This window comes from Lotus japonicus, chromosome 1 (assembly GCF_012489685.1).
Source record: "Lotus japonicus ecotype B-129 chromosome 1, LjGifu_v1.2".
Lineage (NCBI taxonomy): Eukaryota > Viridiplantae > Streptophyta > Magnoliopsida > Fabales > Fabaceae > Lotus > Lotus japonicus.
This window is the reverse complement of record NC_080041.1, coordinates 59,486,867-59,510,583: the sequence shown is the minus strand read 5'-3', so window position 1 is coordinate 59,510,583 and position 23,717 is coordinate 59,486,867. Positions and strand designations below refer to the sequence as shown.

Genomic DNA, 23,717 nt, shown 5'->3' with positions numbered 1-23,717 from the left:
CTTTTGGAGGAAAAGTAGTGGTTTTAAGGGGAGACTTCAGGCAAATTCTTACATTTATTTTGAAAGAAAATAGATCTGACATCATTTCTTCTGCTGTGAATTCATCTTTCCTATGGAAGTATTGTAAAGTAATAAAGTTAACTACCAACATGAGATTACAAAATGCTGCTTCCTCTTCTTTGGCTATGGAAATCAAAGAATTTGCAGACTGGCTTCTTCAACTAGGGGATGGAACAATTAAGCCAATCGATGATGATGATTCTATTATAGAGGTTCCCTCTGATTTGTTGGTAAGGGAGTCTGATAATCCTTTACTTGAATTAGTAAATTTTTCATATCCCAATGTTGTTGCTAATTTGGAAAACCATGAATATTTTGAACAAAGGGCACTCCTTGCACCTACTCTTGAAAGTGTTGAAGAGGTAAACAACTCCATGTTGCCTATGATTCCTAGAGAGGAAACAAAATATTTGAGTTATGATACTCTATGTAGATATGAAGATTCCTAGAGATAAAGATTCTGATATAGATGTAGAATGGTTCACTTCTAAATTTCTAAATTATATTAAAGTTAGGGTTCCTATCATGCTGATTCGTAATTTAGACCAGTCTGCTGGATTGTGTAATGGCACTAGATTGATGGTTACTGCATTGACTCCGTATATTATTTTTGCTACAGCTTTATCAGGTACAAAACCAGGTAATCCGGTTTAAATTCCTAGATTGAGCTTAACTCCTTCTAACACTGGCTTTCCATTCAAATTCTAAAGAAGGCAGTTTCCCTATAACTGTGTGTTTTGCTATGATTATAAATAAGGGCCAAGGCCAATCTTTACCCCATGTTGGATTATATCTTCCTAGGTCTATGTTCACGCACGATCAGCTATATGTAGCCTTATCGAGAGTTAAATCTAGAAAAGAGTTGAAGATGCTTATTGTGGATGACAAATGGGTAGTCTCTAATTGCACTCGAAATGTAGTGTACGAAGAAGTTTTCAAGAACATAGGATTGTTTAGATTTTTTATCTTAGATTTTATAATTCTTTATATCATGCGCATCGTAATTAGCATACTGTTTTTTTCTTTCTCTTTATTAATCATTTTCTAAATTGTTGCAGGTACAATGGATTTGAATTCAATGAGGGAGAACAAGCAACAACTCTAATGCATAAGGAAGCTCTTATTGTTGCAGAATTATATTGCTGTAATATTGGGCTTTTTGTTGGATTCAATTGAGATTTCATTTAAACTGTTTGTTTCAATTGTATTTTCTGTTCAACAAAATAAATCTATTGTAGTTCAAATCTTAAGTTTTTATTTTCATTTTTGAAACAATTTTGTTATTTATGTAAGAAATTCAGAATCGTTTTTCGCCGTGCAGCGCACGGGTAAAAACACTAATATTTAATCACAACACTTACACTCTTGAAAATTGTTATGATTCATAACATGATAGACAATATAAATAGCATTTGAACTTAACAGGACTAACTCTCCTATTGCTTTTCTTCTCCTATTTTCGGTGCTCAAATGATGTAACACAGCTATAGATATTGTCGCATCACCAAAACCAGTTCTGTAACGAAGATTCACAACATCTGCAACCATAACTTCATGCCCTCGATCTAAGCTTATTTTAATCAACGAAGTACTTATATCACATCCAATAAAAAAGAAATATTGGTTTAAACCTAAGTACTTCTCGTTCCCGCATCCCGCATCGAGGACAAGAGATCCTGAAGGCAAAGATGACAAAAAAGAGGCAACCTTTGGCCACTTGGCGAACCGAGTGGAACTGAAATGAGGTGCAATAACATCATAAACATGATGAACAAACTTCTTTTCAATTTCAGGGGTAGACCGCACGCTCATAGATGAAGTAGTAGAGTTCTCAACTACTGATGAGGGATCTGTAATGTAGGGTTCCTCATTTGGGGCAAGAGAACTACATAAACTAGAACCCACTTCAAAATTGATTTGTGTCATTAAGCTAAATCTAAGTAAACCAAGGACTTCCCTAGGGTTATAGAAGAATCTACTTGCTTTTAGTTTTAGAGCACTATGAGCATGAACCATTCACCTGCATAAAGTGCATAAAGTTAGAAGCAAAATTTGCAAATGATGTCTCTTATTTATGTATAAAACCTATTACCCAATAGTGATTCATTCACATACGAATCACTTCAAAGGGCAAAAACTACATTATTCCTTACTGGTCAAAAGCAGGAATTGTGAATAGAGAAGAAAGGATTCAACTTTCTTGTGAAATAGAATCGCATCTTGAAAAAGTGAGAGATGGAGAGAATCGTGAAAATCAAGGGTTTAATTCAATCAATATCAATGTTGTGTGTTCTAGTGTCTGTCTCCCATTACCGCTGAAAAAATGAGTAAATCCTTGTTGCTCGCTCGCAGTACCTTCCTCCAGGAAGGTCTCGTGTTGCTCGCTCGCAGTACCTTTCCTCATTCGCTCGTTTCCTGTTTGCCCTTTGTACAAGTTTTTTCATCTGTTTTGGGCCTGATGCCTATTTTTTCTTTTGGGCTTGGCACCTTTTTATTGTACCAGGGAGTGGAAAATGGCATTAAATCTATATGTTTGGGGCCGCTAGGAAAAAGGATGGGGATTGAAAACCGTACAGCACAGTGCTCAGAAAAGTTTTTGTAAGACCCAAGTTTTTAAGCTTAGAATAAGTGGAAGAGATTTCCATTCACGATTAGGTTTGACGTATTGAGAAGGGAAACCTGAACAAAAGTTTATTAAAGGAAATATATTTATGAAGGAGAAAGTTCAGGAAAAGTCAAAGGATTTTATCGAAGTCGATTTAAGTTATAGCACGATCGTTATACGCTTAACCTAGGTCAGAAACCCTAGTATATAGCTAATTTTCACTTTTAGGCACGACGGAAGTTAATTCCAAAAATCTTCAGAGAAATGTTAGAACTTCTCTTTTTCCATATATCACAACCGTTTCGAGGCGAAACTCTAGGATCTACGCACGTCCGATTCCAATCATCGGAAGTTTGCCGAAACCGAAACCCTGGTATTTCAAAACCCTAGAATTTCTCGACAATGAAGACTTTTTCTATTCAGAGCTTCAAATGAATATTCCACACGCGTACACCCATTTCTCTTGATGATTTCAATCTTTCTTCCGAAGGAAGTTTTCTATTCCGACATTCGATGCAAAAAGCAACTTATCAGGTAAAATAGTTTTACACCGACTATGCATTTGTTGCCAAAAATATAAGGAGACCTCATTTTAGTTTTGGAATTCTTTCGCCAAAACATATCTTAGAATTCATGAAGAATGACGCCGGAAAAATCAGATTCGCGAAACTTTCATTTCGCCGCGAATTTCCATCTTCTACATATAGCAAGAAAGGTGAGAAAATTTACAAGAACTCCTCCATTTCTCTCCCAAACCCGCGAGCTCCATTGAAGAGGAAGGAAGGAGAGTTTTTCTTCATCTCTTGCTTGATCGTTGATTAATCAGTTGCTGCTTCAAGGTTTCGAGGTATAGTCGCTAATCCTTACCTCTGATCGCTTTTTCCATAGCTTTTATGTAGAGTTTTCTGAGCGGATAGTTTATGGGTTTTTGCAAAACTATCCTGAATCTTTCATTTCTGATTCTAAACCTCTTCTATATGTGCCCAAGATCACTTCTGTCGGATTAGATTTTCCGTTATGTCGCCGGAATTCCGCCGGAATCAATTTTAGCCTTAAATACCCATTTTTGGAGTTTTTGAGGTAAAGCTTCAACCTTTAGGCTAAAAACTATCGCCTTAGCTTAGTGTTAGTAGGATTAGTTGTCATAAACGTCGTTAGTAACGTCCCTGCAAAATTTGGTTTTTGGGATTTCAGTTTTGAAATTCCTAAGTTAAAAATCATGACCAAAATACCCCTGCGACAGTTTTTGATCCGATAATTTTTCCGAGTTCAGAATACCCTTAGTTACGGCTTATGAAAGCATAGGAACCAAGTTTGATCGAAGAAAAATCGAACCCCACAATTAACCAAAGTGGCCGAGCCCTATAGGGGGGAGGAGGAAAATTTCCTTTTTCCGAAAACTTGTCTTTCGCGCTAGATTATCGTACCTTAGAGTATAGATTACTTCGTGTAACCTTAGTAAGTATCGATAGCTTAGTTCTCGATAGATTCTGATAGTATTTCTGTGACTTTGCTTTAAAGGAACTTTTGAGGAATTTCCTGAGGAGCAACGCTTTGCTTGTGAGGAAGAGTTAGAAGATAATCCTGGAGAATCTGCAGGTGAGGGCTTCTCACTGAATCTCTAGTTAATGCTTAGGGTCGATGTTTCGACATTGTTTACTGTTTATGCACTGGAATTGTGTGTGATTGGAAAATGTTTTCTGAGGCTTCGGCTGACAATGTAGATGGTTCATCTACTGAATGTTTTTGAGATTGTCTTACATGCTATGTGCTATGTGGGTAATCTAGGATGTGTGGTGCATGCTTTATATGCTAAGTGCTAAGTGTTTATGATGCGATTTATTGATATATGACATGTTGTTGATTGTGATGATTTAAATATGCTCGGTACTGGAATCTGAGTTTCTGAATAGTGAGAATAACGGGCAAGTCATGCCGATTTTTATTTTGAGAGTTTGGAGAAAGTTTGATAGGACGAACGAGGTTCGGGCCTTAATTTTGTTTAGTGGATCGAGACCTCCTCTGGAAGCGACTTGGGATTGGGAGATCCTGCAAATGTATAAGACTTGCGATAAGACAAAAGGGAATCTATTTTATAAAGAAAATTCATAAGACCTTAAATAACCTCAAAATCTTTAAGTAATGATAACAACCTCGAAGGAAGGCATTGGAAGTCAAATCATAGTTTTGGAAAAGCGAGGAGTGTCGTCGGATCCAAGTGTTGAGGAGTTTGGTAAGTTCTGAGTATGTTGGTACTCCTTCGCTCGTTGAGCAGTTTGATAGCCATCCAAGGGATGAGCCGAGAAGCTTCACTGAGGCGTGAGACCTTGTGAATGCGGGATACTCCACTGAGGCGTGAGACCTTGTGGAAAGCATGGAACTCCACTGAGGCGTGAGACCTTGTGAGAGCATGAAACTTCACTGAAGCGTGAGACTTCGTGAGAGCATTGGTGACCCGAAGAGTCATCGTGAGTGGTTGCACCCATGCATATACGCGATGAAGTGCCAAGTAGAGTACTTCGGTATAGCAGGAAGTAACGATCAGCCATGCAGAGTTGGATCGGTCCTGACTATACCTGGCACAACAGGAGGTAACGATCATCCATGTAGAGTTGTATCGTGCCTGTTGATGTTCGGCATAGCAAGCAGAAATGGTCAAACCATGTAGAGTTTGTACCGTCTTGACTATAGCCAAAGGTGATAAGCGACGCCCGAGCAGAAATGGTTAAACACGAGGCTAGTGTTACGACCGTCTCGAGGTGCCCAGCCTATAAGTGGCAATACCTTTGGTTTGTCCCGTCGCCAAGCAGAGTGACGTTGTTGTTTTGTTCCGTCGCCAAGCAGAGTGACGTTGTTGTTTTGTTCCGTCGCCAAGCAGAGTGACGTTGTTGTTTTGTTCCGTCGCCAAGCAGAGTGACGTTGTCGGTTTGTTCCGTCGCCAAGCAGAGTGACGTTATTCGGGTTTTATGCTGATCTGACTACATGATGATGTTGGAGTAAGAGGCATCACGGGCCGAAATGGTCCCACCGTGGCTGGTGTTAGGACTGATCCGATGATGTCCATCCGTTCCGGATTGCATATTGGTTGACTGGGTTAACCTGCATATCATTTCATGCAACATGCATACTGACATAGTTGATGAGTGTGTTTGGTACTTGTTAATTCTATTTGAAGCATGTTAACTGTGATTTACTGTCGTTTATGTTCATTGAGAAATATGCAACCCTAGGATGTTATCCCTAGTTATAAGCCTAAGTGGCTATTATCTTATTTATATCTATTGGTGCTATTATTTACATAATTCTTTGGAGTTGACCCTCGCGTCTTCTGTGTGTGCTTTGGCGAACAAACGCCCTTTGTCAGATGTCTTTGGCGGGCTGATTCATGATGGTTCATCCTTCGGGAGGAACTAGGGTTGAGATGCGGGAACTGGAGCGTATCGCGGTAGCGAGAGGAGGACGGATGGTGTACATAGACTAGGTCGTTCTGGATTCAGATTCGGGCGACGATCATGCTAGCATGTAGGTTTTAGTGCTGGTGTGAGCTCCTCGAGATGGGATTAGTGTAGGAGTAGAGTCTTAGCTCTGAACATCATTTGTTTTCTTTGGGGACAGGGTAGTTTCCCACCTATAGCTTTTTGTGTGGTTCTTTACGAGAATCACAGAGAGTTGGTTGGACTTAGGAGGTCTTGCTTCAGGCCGATGGGCCAGCTTATTCTCAGTTTTGAGGGATGGTGTTGCGGACACTTGACCTTTCTTGTGGATTGTACCTTTTGCCTTCGGGCGTTACACTTTTCTTTCCGTCACTGGAGGTTTACTCGTGACGAGGTTACTACTACAGCGGGGGCTGTTTATATATTGTATATTAGTTCTGATTATTGTTATTGTTGGGTTTTATTTAATTCAGTCTTGTCTTAGTTATTATCGAAAAAAAAATATTTCACGTTTTTCCGCATTAAGTTTACTTTTGGTTACTAAAGTGACGCCACCGAAATCGGGGTGTTACAGTTTTCCGTCCAATGAAGGCGAGAAAACAAGAATAAAAGACGTGAATGTGCATTGGTATGTGTGAATCGTGAAAGTGAGAGAGGTGGGTCATCGGGTGAGGAATTTTGGGATGGGATGAGTGTAAGACCCACATTTTTAGAATTAGAATAATTAATTAAATTCTGACTCACTCCAAGGATGCTGCGTAAGCGTGAGAGGAACCTGAACAAATAGCTTTTATATTCGGAGCTTCTAACGAAGTTTCCATCCACGTTACCTCATTTCTTTCGATGTTTGTGATATCTTTACAGAAGGAAGTTTCTTCATCTGAAGTCAATTGCAAAAAGTAGTTCTGCGGCATATTTTGAAGCAGACTGCGTTCAAGCCATTTTCTCAATGAAAATGAATCCGGAGCAAGTATCGACCTTTTATGGAATGATACTTAGCTTAATTGCATAATATGACAACGTCATATTTGTTCTAATTCTCTAACCATTATTCTTTATCTTAATTCTTACTCATTTCTTGGTTTATGGATCATTTTAATTTGTCAAAGTGATCCTAATTTATATTTTATCATTTCATTAAGCTCCTCATAATTTTTTGGTACAATAATATATCACCTTTATATTTTTCTTCTAATTCTTTGAGCTAAATCCCTCAATGTCTAAATCAGTTCGTACCAAATAGCAAAATATCTTCTCCTTTTCCTTGGCTCTCCTTCCTCCACGTCCCACATGACCACCAATCACCTTTTCTCCTTCATTCTCGGCCACTCACCTCCCACCGTCCACTCTCTCTCACTCTTGACTTTTCTCCTTTTCTTCCCATAATATCTTTTCTCCTTCTTCAGCACAATTCATTCTTTTCCCTGCTGCATACCCACGCTCAACATCATCACCATATTCATTTCTTCTTCTATTTTCTTCTTATTTTCTCAACTTGCTGCAGCATCATCCTTACCATTCTTCTTCTTCTTCCTCTACCCATGGCAGCACCCATCACCGTGTTTCCTCTTCATTTCTCTTCTCCAAGCGTGGCAACACAAGCCACCACCACCATAATCGTGCTCCTCCTTGAACCACCACCGCTGGCCGCAAGCCACACCATGCCAGACTTCATGCTTTTCTCTCCTCTCCACGATACCACCATCCCCATGAAGCAACCAGCCAACACCTCCATGTCTCCTCCCACGCGCGCGACAACAACATCACCGCTGGTCACCACCGCCCTTTTCTCCCATGAGAACCCTTTTCTGTCCTCCCTCCATGGCCGAGCAAGTCATCCACAACACCATGTGGCTTCCATCGAAGCTCATCACCATCAACAAGACAAGAAAACGTGAGAAACAGAGAAGAACGACATCGCCGACATCGCCGACATCGCCGACGTCGCCGACGTCGCCGACGCCGCAATCTTCGCCCTTCGATTCCGTTGTCCTCGGGCCTCCGTTCACAGCGAGGTTAGTACCGTTGGAATCCTTGCGACGTGCACAACAAAACCCATGTTCCGAATCGTCGTTCCGCCGCCGTCGACCGCCGTCCCTGCCGCCTTCGGAGCCGTTTTCCGATCAACTCCGGCGACCGGTGGAAAAAAACGGAGTATACCACGCTGATCCTTGCCGCGAGAGGAACAATAGCCCTCAATCAATTTCAGTTTTGGACAACTTTTGTCGGCGAGCTCCGCCGATCTACAATTTGACTTCCTGGGCAAACTGTCAACTTTTTGGGGGAACGGACAACACCATTGAGTTCTTGGCCGCGAAAGGATGAAGAAACATTATCCCGTTGTGTCTCCGGCGACAGTTCCTTCGTCAACCCCCGCGAACAACGACTTTCTCGGGCGACCCTTTGCCGACAAGTTTCTGAAACTTGATTTTCGTAAGCCTTCAACTCTTGTATATGTTTTAGCCTCGAGCAAGTATGTTTTGAGGAAGAATAAACCTTTCATTGTTACTGTGAAAATCGAAGTTCAAATGTGTTTTTTTACGAAACTTGAATCGAGTCAAAACTCACTCATTTGGAGAAAACTCTTTCAGTCGTGCTTATGTGTCAAACTCTGAAGCTTATAAAGCTTTTTCTAACGTTAGTTAGCATCGTTTAGATCGAATTGACAATTAGCGACTAAGCATTGTTGTTTTGCTCAAGGTTTGGACTTGGACAACTATGACGTGTTGAGGTGGAACAGGAGCGAGCTTCAAACTGTAGAGCCTAACAAAATAGAGGTAAGGGCAACTCTCCTAGTTGTTAGCTATATGGCTTAGGCGTCGATATCTTCGACCTGTTTATTGCTTTTGATTATGACTGTTGGACTGGACTGGGAAAACGTTTTCTGGAGGCTTCGGCCGTGTGAACTGATTGAGACGTGCGTTTCCGTTTTCTGGAGGCTTCGGTCGTTTACTGGTTTCCGTCTTATTGTTTTATAGTGGATAGACCTGTTCTATTCCTTTTAATTGCAAAAGTGCATGAATCTTGTCTTATGCCCAAACCTTATGGATATATCGACTTCGAATGCGGAGTGTTACGAGAGTTAACAAGTAGGATCTGTCGGAAGGACTGTGCTACTGTTGACATGTAGGATCGAGGCTTTCTCGGGAAAGGAAACTTGGGGATAATGGAGATCTTTTGACTTGTTAGATTTCGAAACAAATAAATGCATAAGACTTGATTTGAGAATAAATTCCATAATGAATTAACTCCAGATAGAACACTTTGAATGATAAACATAACCCCTTTCGAGGAAGACTTAGGATATGAAATGAGTTCGAAAATGGGAAGGGACGAAGATCTGAGGTTCGAGGAAAGATAATGATTCGAGTTGTGAACATCATGAAGAGGAGCCGTTATGAGTAGAACCGCCATTAAGTGCAGGTGCTACTCCTTGTTGTGAAGTGATTGGTCAATGGACCGACGTTTACCTTAGGGAAAAACGATAGAGACATGAACCATAGCTAGACACGTATCCGGGTGAGGACGAATCGTGGTTTGCTAGCTCTTGCATACCTGCAAGACTTGATTAAGGGGCTTGTCCTTAATCCTATTAATTATTCTTTGATTAAGAGGTTTGTCCTTAATCATATTAATTATCTATCGATTAGAGAGGATGGACCTTAATCGTATTGTTTACCCTTGGATTAAAGTGGCTGGACCTTAATCCTATTAATTACTCTTTGATTAAGTGGTATGACCTTAACCATATTATTCGTTATTGAATTAAAGAGGATGAACCTTAATCCTATTATTTGCTTATGGATTAAAGAGGATGGATCTTAATCCTATTATTTGCTTGTGGATTAAAGTGGCTGGACCTTAATCCCGTTTGTGCTATTTGATTAAAGTGGTTGGACCTTAATCATATTATTTGTCCTTGGATTAAAGTGGCTGGACCTTAATCCTTTTATGTGTTAGTTGATTTAGAGGATTGACCTTAGTCATACTAATTGTTATTTGCTTAAGAGGTTAGACCTTGACTCCTATTACTTGGATCGATTAAGGGGCTAGTCCTTGATCCTGTTATCTGTTTGCTGATTAGAGAGTATAGACTTCATCGTGTTAGATGATTTACCCCTGGGTCGTGCGTTTACATTAGTGAGACGTGGTGTTGCCCTAGCAAGGAAATGAAGATACTTCTATGCGCAGGCGGCGAGTGATGGATTGATGACTTGACGTTCGAAGGCTAGAGATTGACTTATGCTGTGTCTAATTATTATTCACACGCTACTTAACTATTCTAAATCTAGCTAGGACTTATATTACATTACTCTAGGAAGTTGACCCTTTATGCCTTGTTTGTTTTGTTTGTGTTTGGGCGGTCTGCAAACTGCCAGGCCCTAACAGGTGTCGCTGCAAGTAGCTGTTGATTGCTGCAAGAAGGTGATTCGACTGATTGTCAAGAAGACTTGCTTGGAGTTGGTGAACCAATCGAAGATTTGTAGAAGTAATAGTTAGATGTAAGGCTAGAGCCTTGGGTAGAGAAGCTTACCGTCATTGGTTGAAGCTCGTAAGAATGATTGTATTTCTTACTTTGGTCTTGGGTAGGTTCCGATGCATTACTCTCCTGCGAATCTCCAGTGAGGGGATTGTAGGAAGTATATTGGACTTAGGGTGTTATCGCATTCTGAACTTTGTCGTTGGTTAAGACATTACTTCAATGTATATTTCATATGTCTTGAACATCCGTCGTCACTCACGGGTGCTTGCCTTGACACGGCCGGATGTAAGGGTTTGGGTAAGAGTATGCATATCAAGTTTTGGAAATATTTTGGAAAGAAAGCAAACGAAAAAAATATACCCGCTTTTATTAAATCCTTTTTGGAAAATCATTTCATTTTATTTAATAGGTTACTAATTGTGACCCCCAAAAGTCGGGGTGTTACAATGAGCCAGCCTAAGTGGTTAACATCAAAAAATGAGAGCCTTATGTTTTTTCCCAAGCTGACCTAAAAAAGAACTAGTTTCTTTTCAAACGGCCCAAACAATTTTTTTTCCCACGGAGCTTGGGCAAGTGCCCAGGCAGGCCAGGCTTTAAATCCGCCCTGCTCCTTTAGAGTCTCTTACTCTATTTTCGTTTCTTTGGCAGTTGGGGGGGGGGGGGGGTAGTTTTGCAGGAAAAGGCTTCCTTGTTCGCTTTTGTCCTGTTTTCCCTTTGTGCAGGGTTTTCCTATGTTTCTTGTGCTCTTTTTGCCTTTTGGCACCTTTTTTTAATGGGGATTTTTTAGCATTCATTAATGCTATGAATTATTCATTCATTATTTTTGCTGTCCAAAAAATAACCGCCAAGAAAATGAATGAAAAGTTTTGTTCTGAACCTTCGTCCTTGTTTTTGGGTGAACAAAAAGCCTAGTGTGGTCGAAAATATTCGGGTCACATTCAAGTTCTCTAAAGAGTTGTAAACATTTTAGGTTAAGGTGTGTTCTTTTTTTAACATACAGGGTTCAAAGCGGAGCCCTCTACCAAGCACAAGTTTTTTTTTTGCGCAACATTGCACAAGGACCATTTCACCTCCTATCCCAAATTATCTAATTTTTATAAATATTTAAATTTAAAAATCAATGTATTTTTCACTTTTGGCCCAAATCCATCTTCAATTATATTAGGACCCCGCCCACCACTTCTCCACCACCATCCCTACCGTGATGACCTTTCATGGGTTCACCTATATAAGTTGCGGCTCTTATTTGTAGGTTATGTTTTGTCTACAACTTTCATGACTACTCGACATTATTGCTTATAATTGTTAGTTGACTATTATTGGCTGAAGTAAACACTTGTTGATGATTGTAAAACACATCTAGTGATGTTAAGTAAAATTAAGTGAGTGCGGATCAAAGAAAAAATGACATTTAGCATGATTTGGTGAATGTTATTGACCCTTACACTTGATAGTTGCTACTGGGGTTACAGTTACAACTTTTAATAACAACACATGATAATTATTTCTTGGAATTGCTATTAGTGATACTTTCTAGTGGAACTCATAACCTTTAAAAATAAAAAACAAGTATAATTCTAATTTTTCATATGCCAACGTACAAAGAGTGAAAGATTTCTTATAATTCCTCATTGCACGTCTTTTTTTATTTCACTACATTTTCTAAGTGGGCTAGCCCGCCAACCCGTCGTCTTGCCAAAATATTGTTGGGTTGAGATTTTAAACCCAAATGCCAAAGGTGAGCTAGTCCAGCCCAACCCAACCCAAATCGTAGCTTGGATAGCTCAGAGTCTTGCATGTATGAAATCATTGTAAAAATCTATGATCTAGGTGCTTCTTGACTCGGATTCGGAGAAAAATCTCTCGTGTTTAATGAGGTTTTGAGTGGAGATGCTCCCATGGTGAAATTTAGAGTGAACGGGACAATGTATCACATGGGATACTATCTAGCAGACGGTATCTATCCCGAGTGGGCCACATTTGTGAAAATCATCCCAATGCCTTAAGGAGAAAAAAAAGCAAATGTTTGTCAAAAGACAAGAAGCAGCAAGAAAGGACGTTGAACGTGCATTCAGAGTGCTCCAATCTTGGTTTGCGATTGTTCGTGGTCCATCACGCTTGTGGAATTCGAATGACATGGAGTCAATAATCTATGCTTGCATCATATTGCATAATATGATTGTTGAAGATGAGCGCAACACGTACACAAGTAATTTTGTTTATGAACAAGTGAATAATGACATATCGGATGCTGAAGTATTAAGCGGTCTTATTCCGGCTTTTAAAACTATGTTGAAAAGGAGAGTACATCATATTGAACGGTCAATCCAGCACCAACTTCAAGCAGACTTGATGGAGCATATATGGGAGCTTCCTGAAAACAAGAATAATGAAACTTAATCTTCACGCGTTAATATGTATTTCATTTAAAATGTATTGTTGTTTATTTTTCATTGTCATGTATTTCCTTTCGTCTTTATTTATTTAATACAATGTATTAAGGACTCTCTTAGGGATTGTGGTACTCTTTTTCCTTCACTGGGTTTTTATCTCAATTGGGTTTTTCCTAGTAAGGTTTTAATGAGATTCTCTCTCTCTAAAGTTTGGCTCTCTTTTATTTCTATCATTCAATACAATGTACTTTTTTTAATTTTTTTTTTGTCCTTTGGCCATCAGTCTCCACGGGGGAAAGGGACTCAACGTGACTAATCTGGCTCGGGATACGGTAGTGATGTCCCTGACCACAAATGTATTATTTCTTACCTTAGACGGATCGAACCCGGGCCAGAAGCCTAGGCGAAATTCCTTAAGAAAATGCACATTCACCACTTGTGCCACCTCTTATGGTTTTTTTTTTTTTTAATTTTTAAGTTAACATGTTAAAATTTAAATTTTATTGTTTCAAATATTAAGTAAAATTAATTTACAATTAAATTCTTATAAGTATTAATTAAATTAATTTTTAGTTGAAGTATTGATTTAATATTAAATTATAAATCTAAATTGTGTGAAAGTAAATATTATAATTTAATGTTGTATGGTGGGACACGAGTGAGACCCTTGTAATAGTAATTTAAGAGCTCATGCATTGGAGCCAAATCTGCTTCAGGCTCTTAGCATGCTGTTAATTCTGATGTGGCACATGAATAGTGCAGAATAGTGTATAAGGAACCAGATAAGGGCCCAAACCATTGATGTTGCTCTAAGAACCTAACATTGGAGATGCTCTAATAGCATTATAGCATTGTTAACCTTTCTTTTACACAAAATAAGTGTATCTCTCATAAAATAAGTCCCCACTCAACGGAAGCCATTAAACCTTTTCATTAAATGTTCATCTTTTAGCATTAATTCAAACCATCAAGAAAATCATATGTATTGAATTTGAAACAAAACCCACGAAATAGAAAGTGAGAAAGGCATCACCACTTTAACTTTGGCACAATAGAACTTTGCTTGATGCGTCCTTTAAGTGATCACGTGCATATGTGAGAAAGACATCATGTGATAAAGGGTATTAGCTTAGCTGTGTAACATGATCAACACTCCTCTGACTATTTGAGTTGAAATATAAGGCTCCATCAAAACAAAAGCCATGTGCACGCAAGACCTCCATGGAGACCACTAAAGATGACCCCCACAAAGGCACAATCCCTATTCAACTTTTAAATTGTTATATGGTAAGCCGTAAGCATAAGTCACCACATATATACACATAACAACATGTGGTTAGTTGAGATGATACATGTGTGATTACCTTTAATTAAGATGTTGAATTTAATTTTTTTCTAAAGAAAAATCATAATAGAGAATGCTAATATTATGATGATGTGGGTGTTTTTAATTTGATCAGAATTGTTTCTTGTAAAGTATGAATTATCTGTTGCGCCAATTTATATTTATCTTTTTTTTCACGAATATTCAAAGAATTCTCATATTTAATACAATTTTTATATGCAGATCCTAAACATTTGGGTCATCTAGTGGAAATACGCGTTAAACAGCACTAAAAAAAAGAACTACCCCTAAATGATGTTAAAAGAAAATAAACCAGAGTTTAGTGGGATTTTTAAACTTTGCTATTTTTTATGGTAAATTTTATGGCGGTCTCAACCCCTATAAATGTGTTACATTACACTTTTTGTCACGGCTAAATATATAGGGTTAATCATCTACTTGGTCCATGTCTTTGTCTCGCCGTCTGAAATTAGTCCCTCCCCGAAAAATTTGCAAATTTGGGTCCTCTCGTTTGCAATAAGTCTGGGGCAGGTCCTCGCCGGAGCCCGGAGCTCCGGCGAGTGATGACTTGGATCGCTGACTGGGATAAAAATGCTTACGTGGATTTAAAAATAAATAAAAAATAAAAATAAATTAAATTAAATTAAATTAAAAACCCAAATTACACCAAATTAATTAATTACAATTAAACTTTTTTTTAGCAAGTATGAATTATCTGGATTAATTCGTAGTCAAACTTTCAAGTCATATCATTGTACCAAATGGAAGTCTAAGGTCTTATACACAGATCAAATTCTTTTTTGAAAGAACACAGATCAAATTCTAATATCAAGGGATTAGGATCTTCATCCTCATCCATCTTGCTTTTACTTTTAGCATTTTCTTTGCCTTTCAAACCAGTGCTCAATAGTACAATTTGTCCACCTGCAACCTCAACCCCACCCCCAACCGCAACCTCAATCCAACGATTAAAACCCCAAAACATGAGCTCCAAGACACAACAACAGCCAAGCCACCTTCAACTCCAGAGCCAGCGATCCACCCTAGCCTTCAATCTCAATCCATAAAAACTCAACCCAAAAAACACTGATTGAAGTCAGAAGAAGAAGAAAAATCAAGAATCGTAGGGAAGAAGGGGTAGACCTGGTGCTCAATCTATGAATCCCCTCACCGTTTCAGCATGGAAGAGAAGAGGCAGAGATCGAGAGAGAGATCACCTCTATTCATCCTTTTCCAGATTTGGGTTCATCACCACCCAAACCTAGTCGCGGACGTCAGTCAACCTCAGCCACCACGCCTAGCCACCACCAACACCACCCAAACCCAACAACCGAGCCACCACCACCACCACCCAAACCTAGCCACCGAGCCACCACAACCCAGAAACTTGCAATTGGAGCCAGAAAGAAAAAGGGGAGAAAGAGAGATCCGCAGAGAAGGTGTGTGGAGGAAGAAAGGAAGAGACAGAGGTTGAGGGGATGAAGATGATGAGATGGAGAAGATGAAGATGATGAACAAGGAGATGTGGATTTGAGTTTTTATGTGTTTAACGTTTTTAACTTCACCATGGATTTTTTTGATAAGCAGATTAGGGTTAGATGGTTAATAGGTTTAATTTTAGTTAATTGGATTAATAAATCTTGTTTAATTTTAGGTTTAATTTGTTTAGGGAAGATTGTTGTGATTTTTATTTTTTACTTAATAAGTTTAATATCAATTAATTAATTTGGTGTAATTTGTGTTTTTAATTTATTTAATTTTATTAATTTAATTTAATTTTCTGACTTGTATTTTATTTTTTATTTATTTTTAAAATCCACGTAAGTATTTTCATCTCAGTCAGCGATCCAAGTCATCACTCGCCGGAGCTCCGTCCTCCGGCGAGGACCTGCTCCAGACTTATTGTAAATGAGAGGACCCAGATTTGCAAATTTTCCGGGGAGGGACCAATTTCAGACGGCAAGACAAAGACAGGGACCAAGTAGACGATTAACCCAAATATATATGCTATTATATGTCATTGATTCTTATATGTGCAATGAGATTATTATTGTATTTAATAATGGGCAAAACTTAGGTGCAGTTACTTAGATGCTGTTTTTGCTGTTGGCCGATTAAAATTGAACTTGTGAATTATTATTTCCACATTATTAATATTCCAAACTAATAATTTAACACCGTCAAAACTCCTCTTCAGTTTCCGTTACAGTTCACAAAATCACAATATGTTGATGGTGTGGCTCCATGTTTCTCTTGTTGTATCACGTTCAAAATCAAGGGGGTCCTCCAATGCACTTTTCCGTTTCTCACTTCATTGGGTTTTGAAACACCATTGGTGATGCTCAAGCATTTTCCAGAGAAAATCCCCAATTTTTCATGAAAATCCCCAACCACCCATGACTGTCATCTATGCAAAACACACTTAATCCCCAATAGTGCAAGATCTGCTCCTCCACTCCCTCTACTTCTGGATCTAGTTAGACTCTGCCACCCAATACCTGCTTGACCGCATCATTGGTGGCGCCCTCTATACCCCTACTTCATAGTCACCACTGCCACGCTCCGCTTCCTCTGGTTCGCTGTCCACGTCTGCGTTCTCACGATGTTGTTCTTCGTCTCCAACAAAGACCTCGTCGTTTGGGTGCTGCAATTGGATGGTTCACTGTCTAAGTCCTACTCTTCTTGTTAAAGGTGGTGAACACAGGTTCGCTAGCGGTCAGTGGCAGATTTCTGGCTTTTCCAATAGGTGTGTGGTTCATCGCTCCCAAGATCTCTTTTTGACGAAGACGGAAACAATAGGGATTTTGACGGTGTGAAAATTATTAGTTTAGGATATTAATGATGTGGAAATAATAATCCACATGTTCAATTTTAATTGACCAACGACAAAAACAACACCTAAGTAACTACACCTAAGTTTTGTCTTTTAATAATACGAAGAGCGTGACAAACACAACATTATTTCAATATGAAAAAATATGGTGAAGAAATTTTTTACATAAAAGAATCTTGATACATAAAGGATACATTTACTGACAGAAAAAAAAAAATTACACATCTGGAGCAAATGTAAGAAGCCATTTGTCTGCATGTCTCCAATAATGTACAATTTACACTGATGAAAGTTTTTGTTTTATTTGTTGATTTGTTTACATATCTAAAATTAATATGATTACTTCTTGGATTTTTCTTAAAATTTTATTGATTTCACGAATTAACTCAAACCTGAATTAGAAAATTCCTTACCTTTTGGTCCTTCAGATTTCCCAAGTACCAATAGAGATTCATAGAACAGAAAAGGATGACATTATTAGTTTTTTGAGGTCCCTAACTATAAGGATATGACATGAATATAATAAATAGTGGGTTGTCTACATCTATAAGTAAAATTGTCAGTTTTAGGAAAAAAGAGAGCACTGCTATACAGTGCGAATGAAAGCACGTAAAAAATTGCTCATTTTTATTAATTAATGAACATTATATTACTAATAAACATTCACTTGAACCAGCATATGTATTAATAAACTGATAGATGTATTTGATTTTATTTTATTATCAGCATATGTATATGGAGGCAATTATGTCAAAGTTTTGATATCCACTCCAGATTCTAGTGGGTTAGCTATTGCGGCTGAATTTTTTTAGATACTTTATTGAAAGAGAATAAAACATTTATCACTTAAACCAACTAATTATTTGTAACTGATAGAAAACACAACTATAAAATGACAAGTGCATATTTAAAAACTCATTTAATAATCACACTGAAACCAAAATTAAAGTGAAAAGAAGTTACTTTCATTGGCTTTCATTTTTGTCCACCATATAGTTTTGATTTCACTGAGTTTGCAAAGATGCACTCATAGTTTTAATCCCTATAGCCAGCCATAAATCAATGAGGGATAAGAGACTTTTGTCTTCATAGTGTCCTAATATAGTTAGAACAGGAGCAGCTCAGAAATCTCAATGTGCAAGAGAATTTCAGGAATTTGAGGAGCATGTAATTACAAAAACACCCCAAGTCATGATTATATGCTTAATTAGACAATAATTGAAAGACAATCACCAATCAGAGACAGGTACATTGGAGGGTTCCCGAAGTTTGATAGAACATCTAATAAACTCATGTTACAACTGTTAGAATTTTGGGTCACAAATGTAACTTTTAATTGTGTTAGGGCCATTATTTAATTAGCCAAAACTAAAGTGGTCTATTTAATATTGATCTTATGGCTAAGGGCATATGTGTTATGAAAAGATATTGTGCAGATACCATAAGGCAATATTCTAATTTGATGAGGGGCCAAATTAGAAATATTGAAAACAGAATTGTAACTGATGCAGTTACATATAGGGTTATGGTCCCCAATTGTAGACACAACACAGTAACGTGAAAAGTTTCTCCTCATCCCCATCAGAGAAGAACATCAGGAAACCCTAAGGGTGATCTACAATTGGAAGATCACAACCCCAGATCCTTCAACGATTCTCATGGCTCATTCAGGTACGCTTCCGCTCTAGATCTTCATCATGTTTTTCGGGTATGGGTTAATCAAGTGTGGTTTCGGATTATGCTCCTATTTTCTATATGGGTAGAAAAGCATGTGGTTAGGAACAAATCCTTATTTGTTAGAAACCTACAAGTGGTATCAGAGCCACCCATACCTGATTCATGTATGAAATTGGGTAGTTCTTGAAATATTAGGGTTTCTGTTTTTGAGTTTATTGGGTTATTGATTCAGGTTTTCAGTTTCGTTTTTGAATAAATATTGGGTTATAATTTCGTGATTGCCGTTATCGGTGAATTATTTATCGGTTATCCATGTGTGTCAAGATTTTGATATTCACGTTGTTGAATGAATGTAAAACGAAACTGTTGGATGAATGTATTTTCTAAACCAGATCTTTGTTGAATTTTTCGATTTGGATACTCACGAACTATACATGCTGGATTTGTTATTGATCATATATAATTCGTTTTTTTTTTTTGAAATTCACGAATCATATATGCTGGTTTTAGTATGAAAAATTCTATTTTCTGGGTTCATGTGAATCATGAATTCTTTTGTTTTATTCGTATATATATATAAAAGAGATAACACAATTGTGAATCATGTTATTGATCAAAAGCTGTTTGGTTGATAATTCAGTTACATATACTCGTTTGAATATATGGAAAATTCAGTGTGTGTTCAAAATTTTGGCTTGGTATATATTTTTTATACAATTGTTTAATATTTTAAATGAGTCAATTAAAATAAGAAAGTCACAAAAGTGACCTCTTTTTATGGAGATTACTCATAAGAAATATTAAAAGTTTGTGCGTGTATATGTTTATCCATGCGAGTATTAATGGACCCCAAAGGAAAAGTTAATGCTTGGCCGGATTTCATACACACCTGTGATGATAAACATGTGATAATTTTAAAGGCTTACATGTGAATGATAAATCAATCCAAAGAAGGATTTGTTATTTGACATGATTTATTATCAATGTTTGATCATTACAACAAGAGTACCACTAGCAATTAGTATTACTGTCAAAAGACATGATATTGATGGTGCACTAGGTATCTTGAGATGGGTTATGCCATTATTTGAACATATTAATGATTCAATTTTTCTTAATGTGAGTATATTTACAGCATTTGTTTTTGTTCTACTTTTAGCAACTATTGGTTCGATATCTGCTAATCTGAATTCGGTTCCGATCCTTGATGGAACAAATTTTAAGGATTGGAAAGAGAACATGGAAATTGTTCTTGGCTGCATGGATCTTGACCTTGCACTAAGGGTGGAGAAACCCGCTTCTCCTACGGAATCTAGTACCTCTGAACAGAGGAAAGATTATGAGAAGTGGGATCGCTCCAATCGCATGAGTCTTATGATCATTAAGCGCGGCATTCCTGAGGTCTTTAGGGGTACTATCTCGGAAGAGATAAAAGGTGCCAAAGATTTCCTTGCTGAAATTGAAAAGCGCTTTGCAAAAAGCGATAAGGCGGAAACAAGTACTCTTCTTCAGAACTTGATTTCCATGAAATATCAGGGCAAAGGAAATATAAGGGAATACATTATGGGCATGTCAAATATTGCTTCAAAACTTAAGGCGCTAAAGCTTGAGCTGTCGGATGACTTGCTCATTCATTTAGTATTGCTTTCTCTTCCTGCACAATTCAGTCAGTTTAAGATATCTTATAACTGTCAAAAGGAGAAATGGTCTCTTAACGAGCTCATTTCATTTTGTGTGCAAGAAGAGGAAAGGTTGAAGCAAGAAAGGAAAGAAAGTGCTCATTTTGTTAGCACCTCTAAAGACAAGGGCAAAAGAAAGAAAACTGTTGAGCCCAAGAATGAAGCTGCAGATGCTCCAGCACAAAAGAAACAGAAAGAGGATGATACCTGTTACTTTTGCAATGTGTCTGGGCATATGAAAAAGAAATGTACTAAATATCACGCTTGGCGTGCAAGGAAAGGTACATTTTTTGCTTTGGTCTGTTCTGAGGTCAATTTAGCTTCAGTACCTAGAAACACTTGGTGGTTAGACTCTGGTGCAACTACTAACATCAGTGTTTCAATGCAGGGTTGCCTAAGCTACCGGAAGCCAAATGATGTTGAAAGATACATCTATGTTGGAGATGGCAAGACGGTGGAGGTGGAAGCTATAGGGCATTTTAGATTATTATTGTGTACTGGATTTTATTTGGATTTAAAAGACACTTTTGTGGTACCGTCATTTAGACGGAATTTAATTTCAGTTTCTAATTTGGACAAATCAGGTTATTCATGTTCATTTGGAAACAGTAAAGCCGAGTTGTCTTTTAATTCAAATATTGTTGGAACCGGTTCACTTATTGGATATGATAATCTGTATTTGCTGAGCACTGTAGCCACCTATAGTGAATCCCTGAATGTGGAATCACGTGGTACTAAGCGTAAAATTGATAATAACAATTCAGGAGCATTATGGCACAAGCGCCTAGGTCACATCTCTAAAAATAGAGTTGAGCGGCTAGTGTCAGATGGAATTTTGGATTCCATTGACTTCACAAACTTTGATGTTTGTGTTGAATGCGTTAAAGGTAAACAGACCAAAACAAAGAAATTTGGTGCATATAGAGCTACAGGCATCTTGGAATTGATACATACGGATATTTGTGGACCATTTCCAACACCTTCTTGGAATGGTCAACAATATTTTATATCATTCATAGATGATTATTCGAGATATGCATACTTATTTCTTATACATGAAAAGTCTCAATCACTGGATGTGTTCAAATCATTTAAGGCTGAAGTTGAGAACCAACTCAACAAAAGAATTAAGAGTATCAAATCTGACCGTGGTGGTGAATATTACGGTAGATATGATGGTTCAGGTGAACAACGTCCAGGGCCTTTTGCCAAATACCTAGAGGAATGTGGAATCGTCCCACAGTACACCATGCCAGGGTCACCTAGCATGAATGGTGTGGCTGAAAGACGAAACCGGACTCTTAAGGATATGGTAAGGAGTATGATTTGTCATTCTACTTTGCCAGAGTCACTCTGGGGAGAGGCACTAAAGACTGCAGCTTACATTCTAAATAGAGTGCCAACTAAAGCAGCTGCCAAAACACCTTATGAGCTTTGGACTGGGCGAAAGCCTAGTTTGAAACATTTTCATGTATGGGGATGTCCAGCTGAGGCAAGGCCTTATAGGCCAAATGAAAAGAAATTGGAATCCCGAACAGTGAGCAGCTACTTTATTGGTTATTCTGAAAGATCTAGGGGCTATAAATTTTATGATCCCAAATTAAAGACAATTTTTGAGACGGGAACAGCCATGTTCTTTGAGGAAATTGAGTTTGGAGGGGAGAACAAGATTAGGGACTTTGCTTTAGAGGAAGAGTCGGTAACAATTCCAAGACCGATTCATACAGTTGCTTCTGATGAAGCAAGTACGGAACCTCTACAAGACATTGTTGTTGAATCTCCTCCTACTCAAGATGATATGGTGGTTCATGAAGAACAAACTCAAGATCCTCAAGAACAAGTGTTACAAGAACCAATACCTTTGCGGAGATCCACTAGAGAAAAGAGAAATGCTATTCCAGATGATTACATAGTCTTTCTCCAAGAACATGAGGAAAATAATGGTATGATGGAAGCTGATCCAATCAACTTCCAGCAAGCCATGCAGGATTCCAACTCTGAAAAGTGGATTGAAGCAATGAAGGAAGAGTATAAGTCCATGCAAGACAATAAGGTTTGGGAACTTGTCCCATTACCGGAAGGTGTGAAACCCATTGGTTGCAAATGGATATTTAAGACCAAGCGGGATTCTAATGGTAATGTGGAGAGGTATAAGGCTCGTCTTGTGGCTAAGGGTTATACTCAAAAGGAAGGGATTGACTTTAAAGAGACTTTCTCTCCGGTTTCATCGAAAGACTCTTTTAGGACAATCATGGCTCTTGTTGCACATTATGATTTGGAACTCCATCAAATGGATGTCAAGACAGCGTTTCTCAATGGAAACATTGATGAGACAATCTATATGGTGCAACCAGAAAACTTTGTGTCAGGAGACCCAAAGAATACGGTTTGCAAATTGACAAAATCCATTTATGGACTAAAGCAGGCATCTCGTCAATGGTACCACAAATTTCATGAAGTAATTCTCTCATTCGGTTTTGAGGTGAATGTTGTTGAAGATTGTGTGTATCACAAATTCAGTGGGAGCAAAAATATTTTCCTGGTTCTGTATGTTGATGACATACTGCTTGCCACTAATGATATAGGCATGTTGCCCGAAACCAAGAGATTTCTATCAAGAAAATTTGAAATGAAAGATCTTGGTGACGCTTCCTTTGTATTAGGAATTCGGATACACCGAGACCGATCTCGGGGTATTCTGGGATTGTCACAAAGGAGCTATATCGAAAAGGTACTTAAAAGGTTTGGCATGCAGAATTGTACATCAGGGGATACTCCAGTTGCTAAGGGAGACAAATTTAGTCTCAGTCAATGCCCAAAAGGAAACTTAGAAATTCAGGAAATGCAAAAGATTCCTTATGCATCAGCTGTAGGGAGTCTTATGTATGCCCAAGTTTGTACGCGTCCAGATATAGCGTTCATAGTTGGGATGTTAGGCAGATATTTGAGCAATCCAGGAATGGATCATTGGAAAGCAGCCAAAAGGGTTATGAGGTATTTACAGAGAACAAAAGATTATATGCTCACATATAGGAGGTCAGACCAATTGGAGATCATTGGATATTCTGACTCTGATTTTGCTGGATGCCAAGATAGTAAGAGATCCACTTCAGGCTATATCTACATGTTGGCTGGTGGTGTAGTTTCTTGGCGTAGTGCCAAGCAAACTCTCATAGCTTCATCCACCATGGCAGCAGAATTTGTAGCA

The 23,717-nt window shown here is 38.3% G+C and overlaps 3 protein-coding genes and 1 long non-coding RNA gene across 4 annotated transcripts; 3 read left to right on the top strand and 1 right to left on the bottom strand.

Moving 5' to 3' along the window:
- The first annotated feature begins 149 nt into the window (after positions 1-149).
- LOC130740306 (uncharacterized) lies at positions 150-1,236 on the top strand. The gene is made up of 3 exons (XM_057592861.1): positions 150-489; positions 572-659; positions 1,119-1,236. The coding sequence occupies exons 1-3, from the start codon at positions 150-152 to the stop codon at positions 1,234-1,236; spliced, it is 546 nt and encodes a 181-aa protein (XP_057448844.1).
- A 168-nt stretch (positions 1,237-1,404) lies between these two features.
- LOC130740298 (tRNA (carboxymethyluridine(34)-5-O)-methyltransferase-like) lies at positions 1,405-1,986 on the bottom strand. The gene has a single exon (XM_057592849.1). It carries the CDS (start codon positions 1,984-1,986, stop codon positions 1,405-1,407), a length of 582 nt encoding a protein of 193 aa, XP_057448832.1.
- Positions 1,987-7,435: 5,449 nt separating this feature from the next.
- LOC130733999 (uncharacterized) lies at positions 7,436-10,660 on the top strand. The gene is made up of 3 exons (XR_009017713.1): positions 7,436-8,532; positions 8,800-8,876; positions 10,479-10,660. It is a non-coding gene; the product is annotated as an uncharacterized LOC130733999 (long non-coding RNA).
- Positions 10,661-12,604: 1,944 nt separating this feature from the next.
- LOC130740289 (uncharacterized) lies at positions 12,605-12,982 on the top strand. The gene has a single exon (XM_057592837.1). It carries the CDS (start codon positions 12,605-12,607, stop codon positions 12,980-12,982), a length of 378 nt encoding a protein of 125 aa, XP_057448820.1.
- The last annotated feature ends 10,735 nt before the right edge of the window (positions 12,983-23,717 follow it).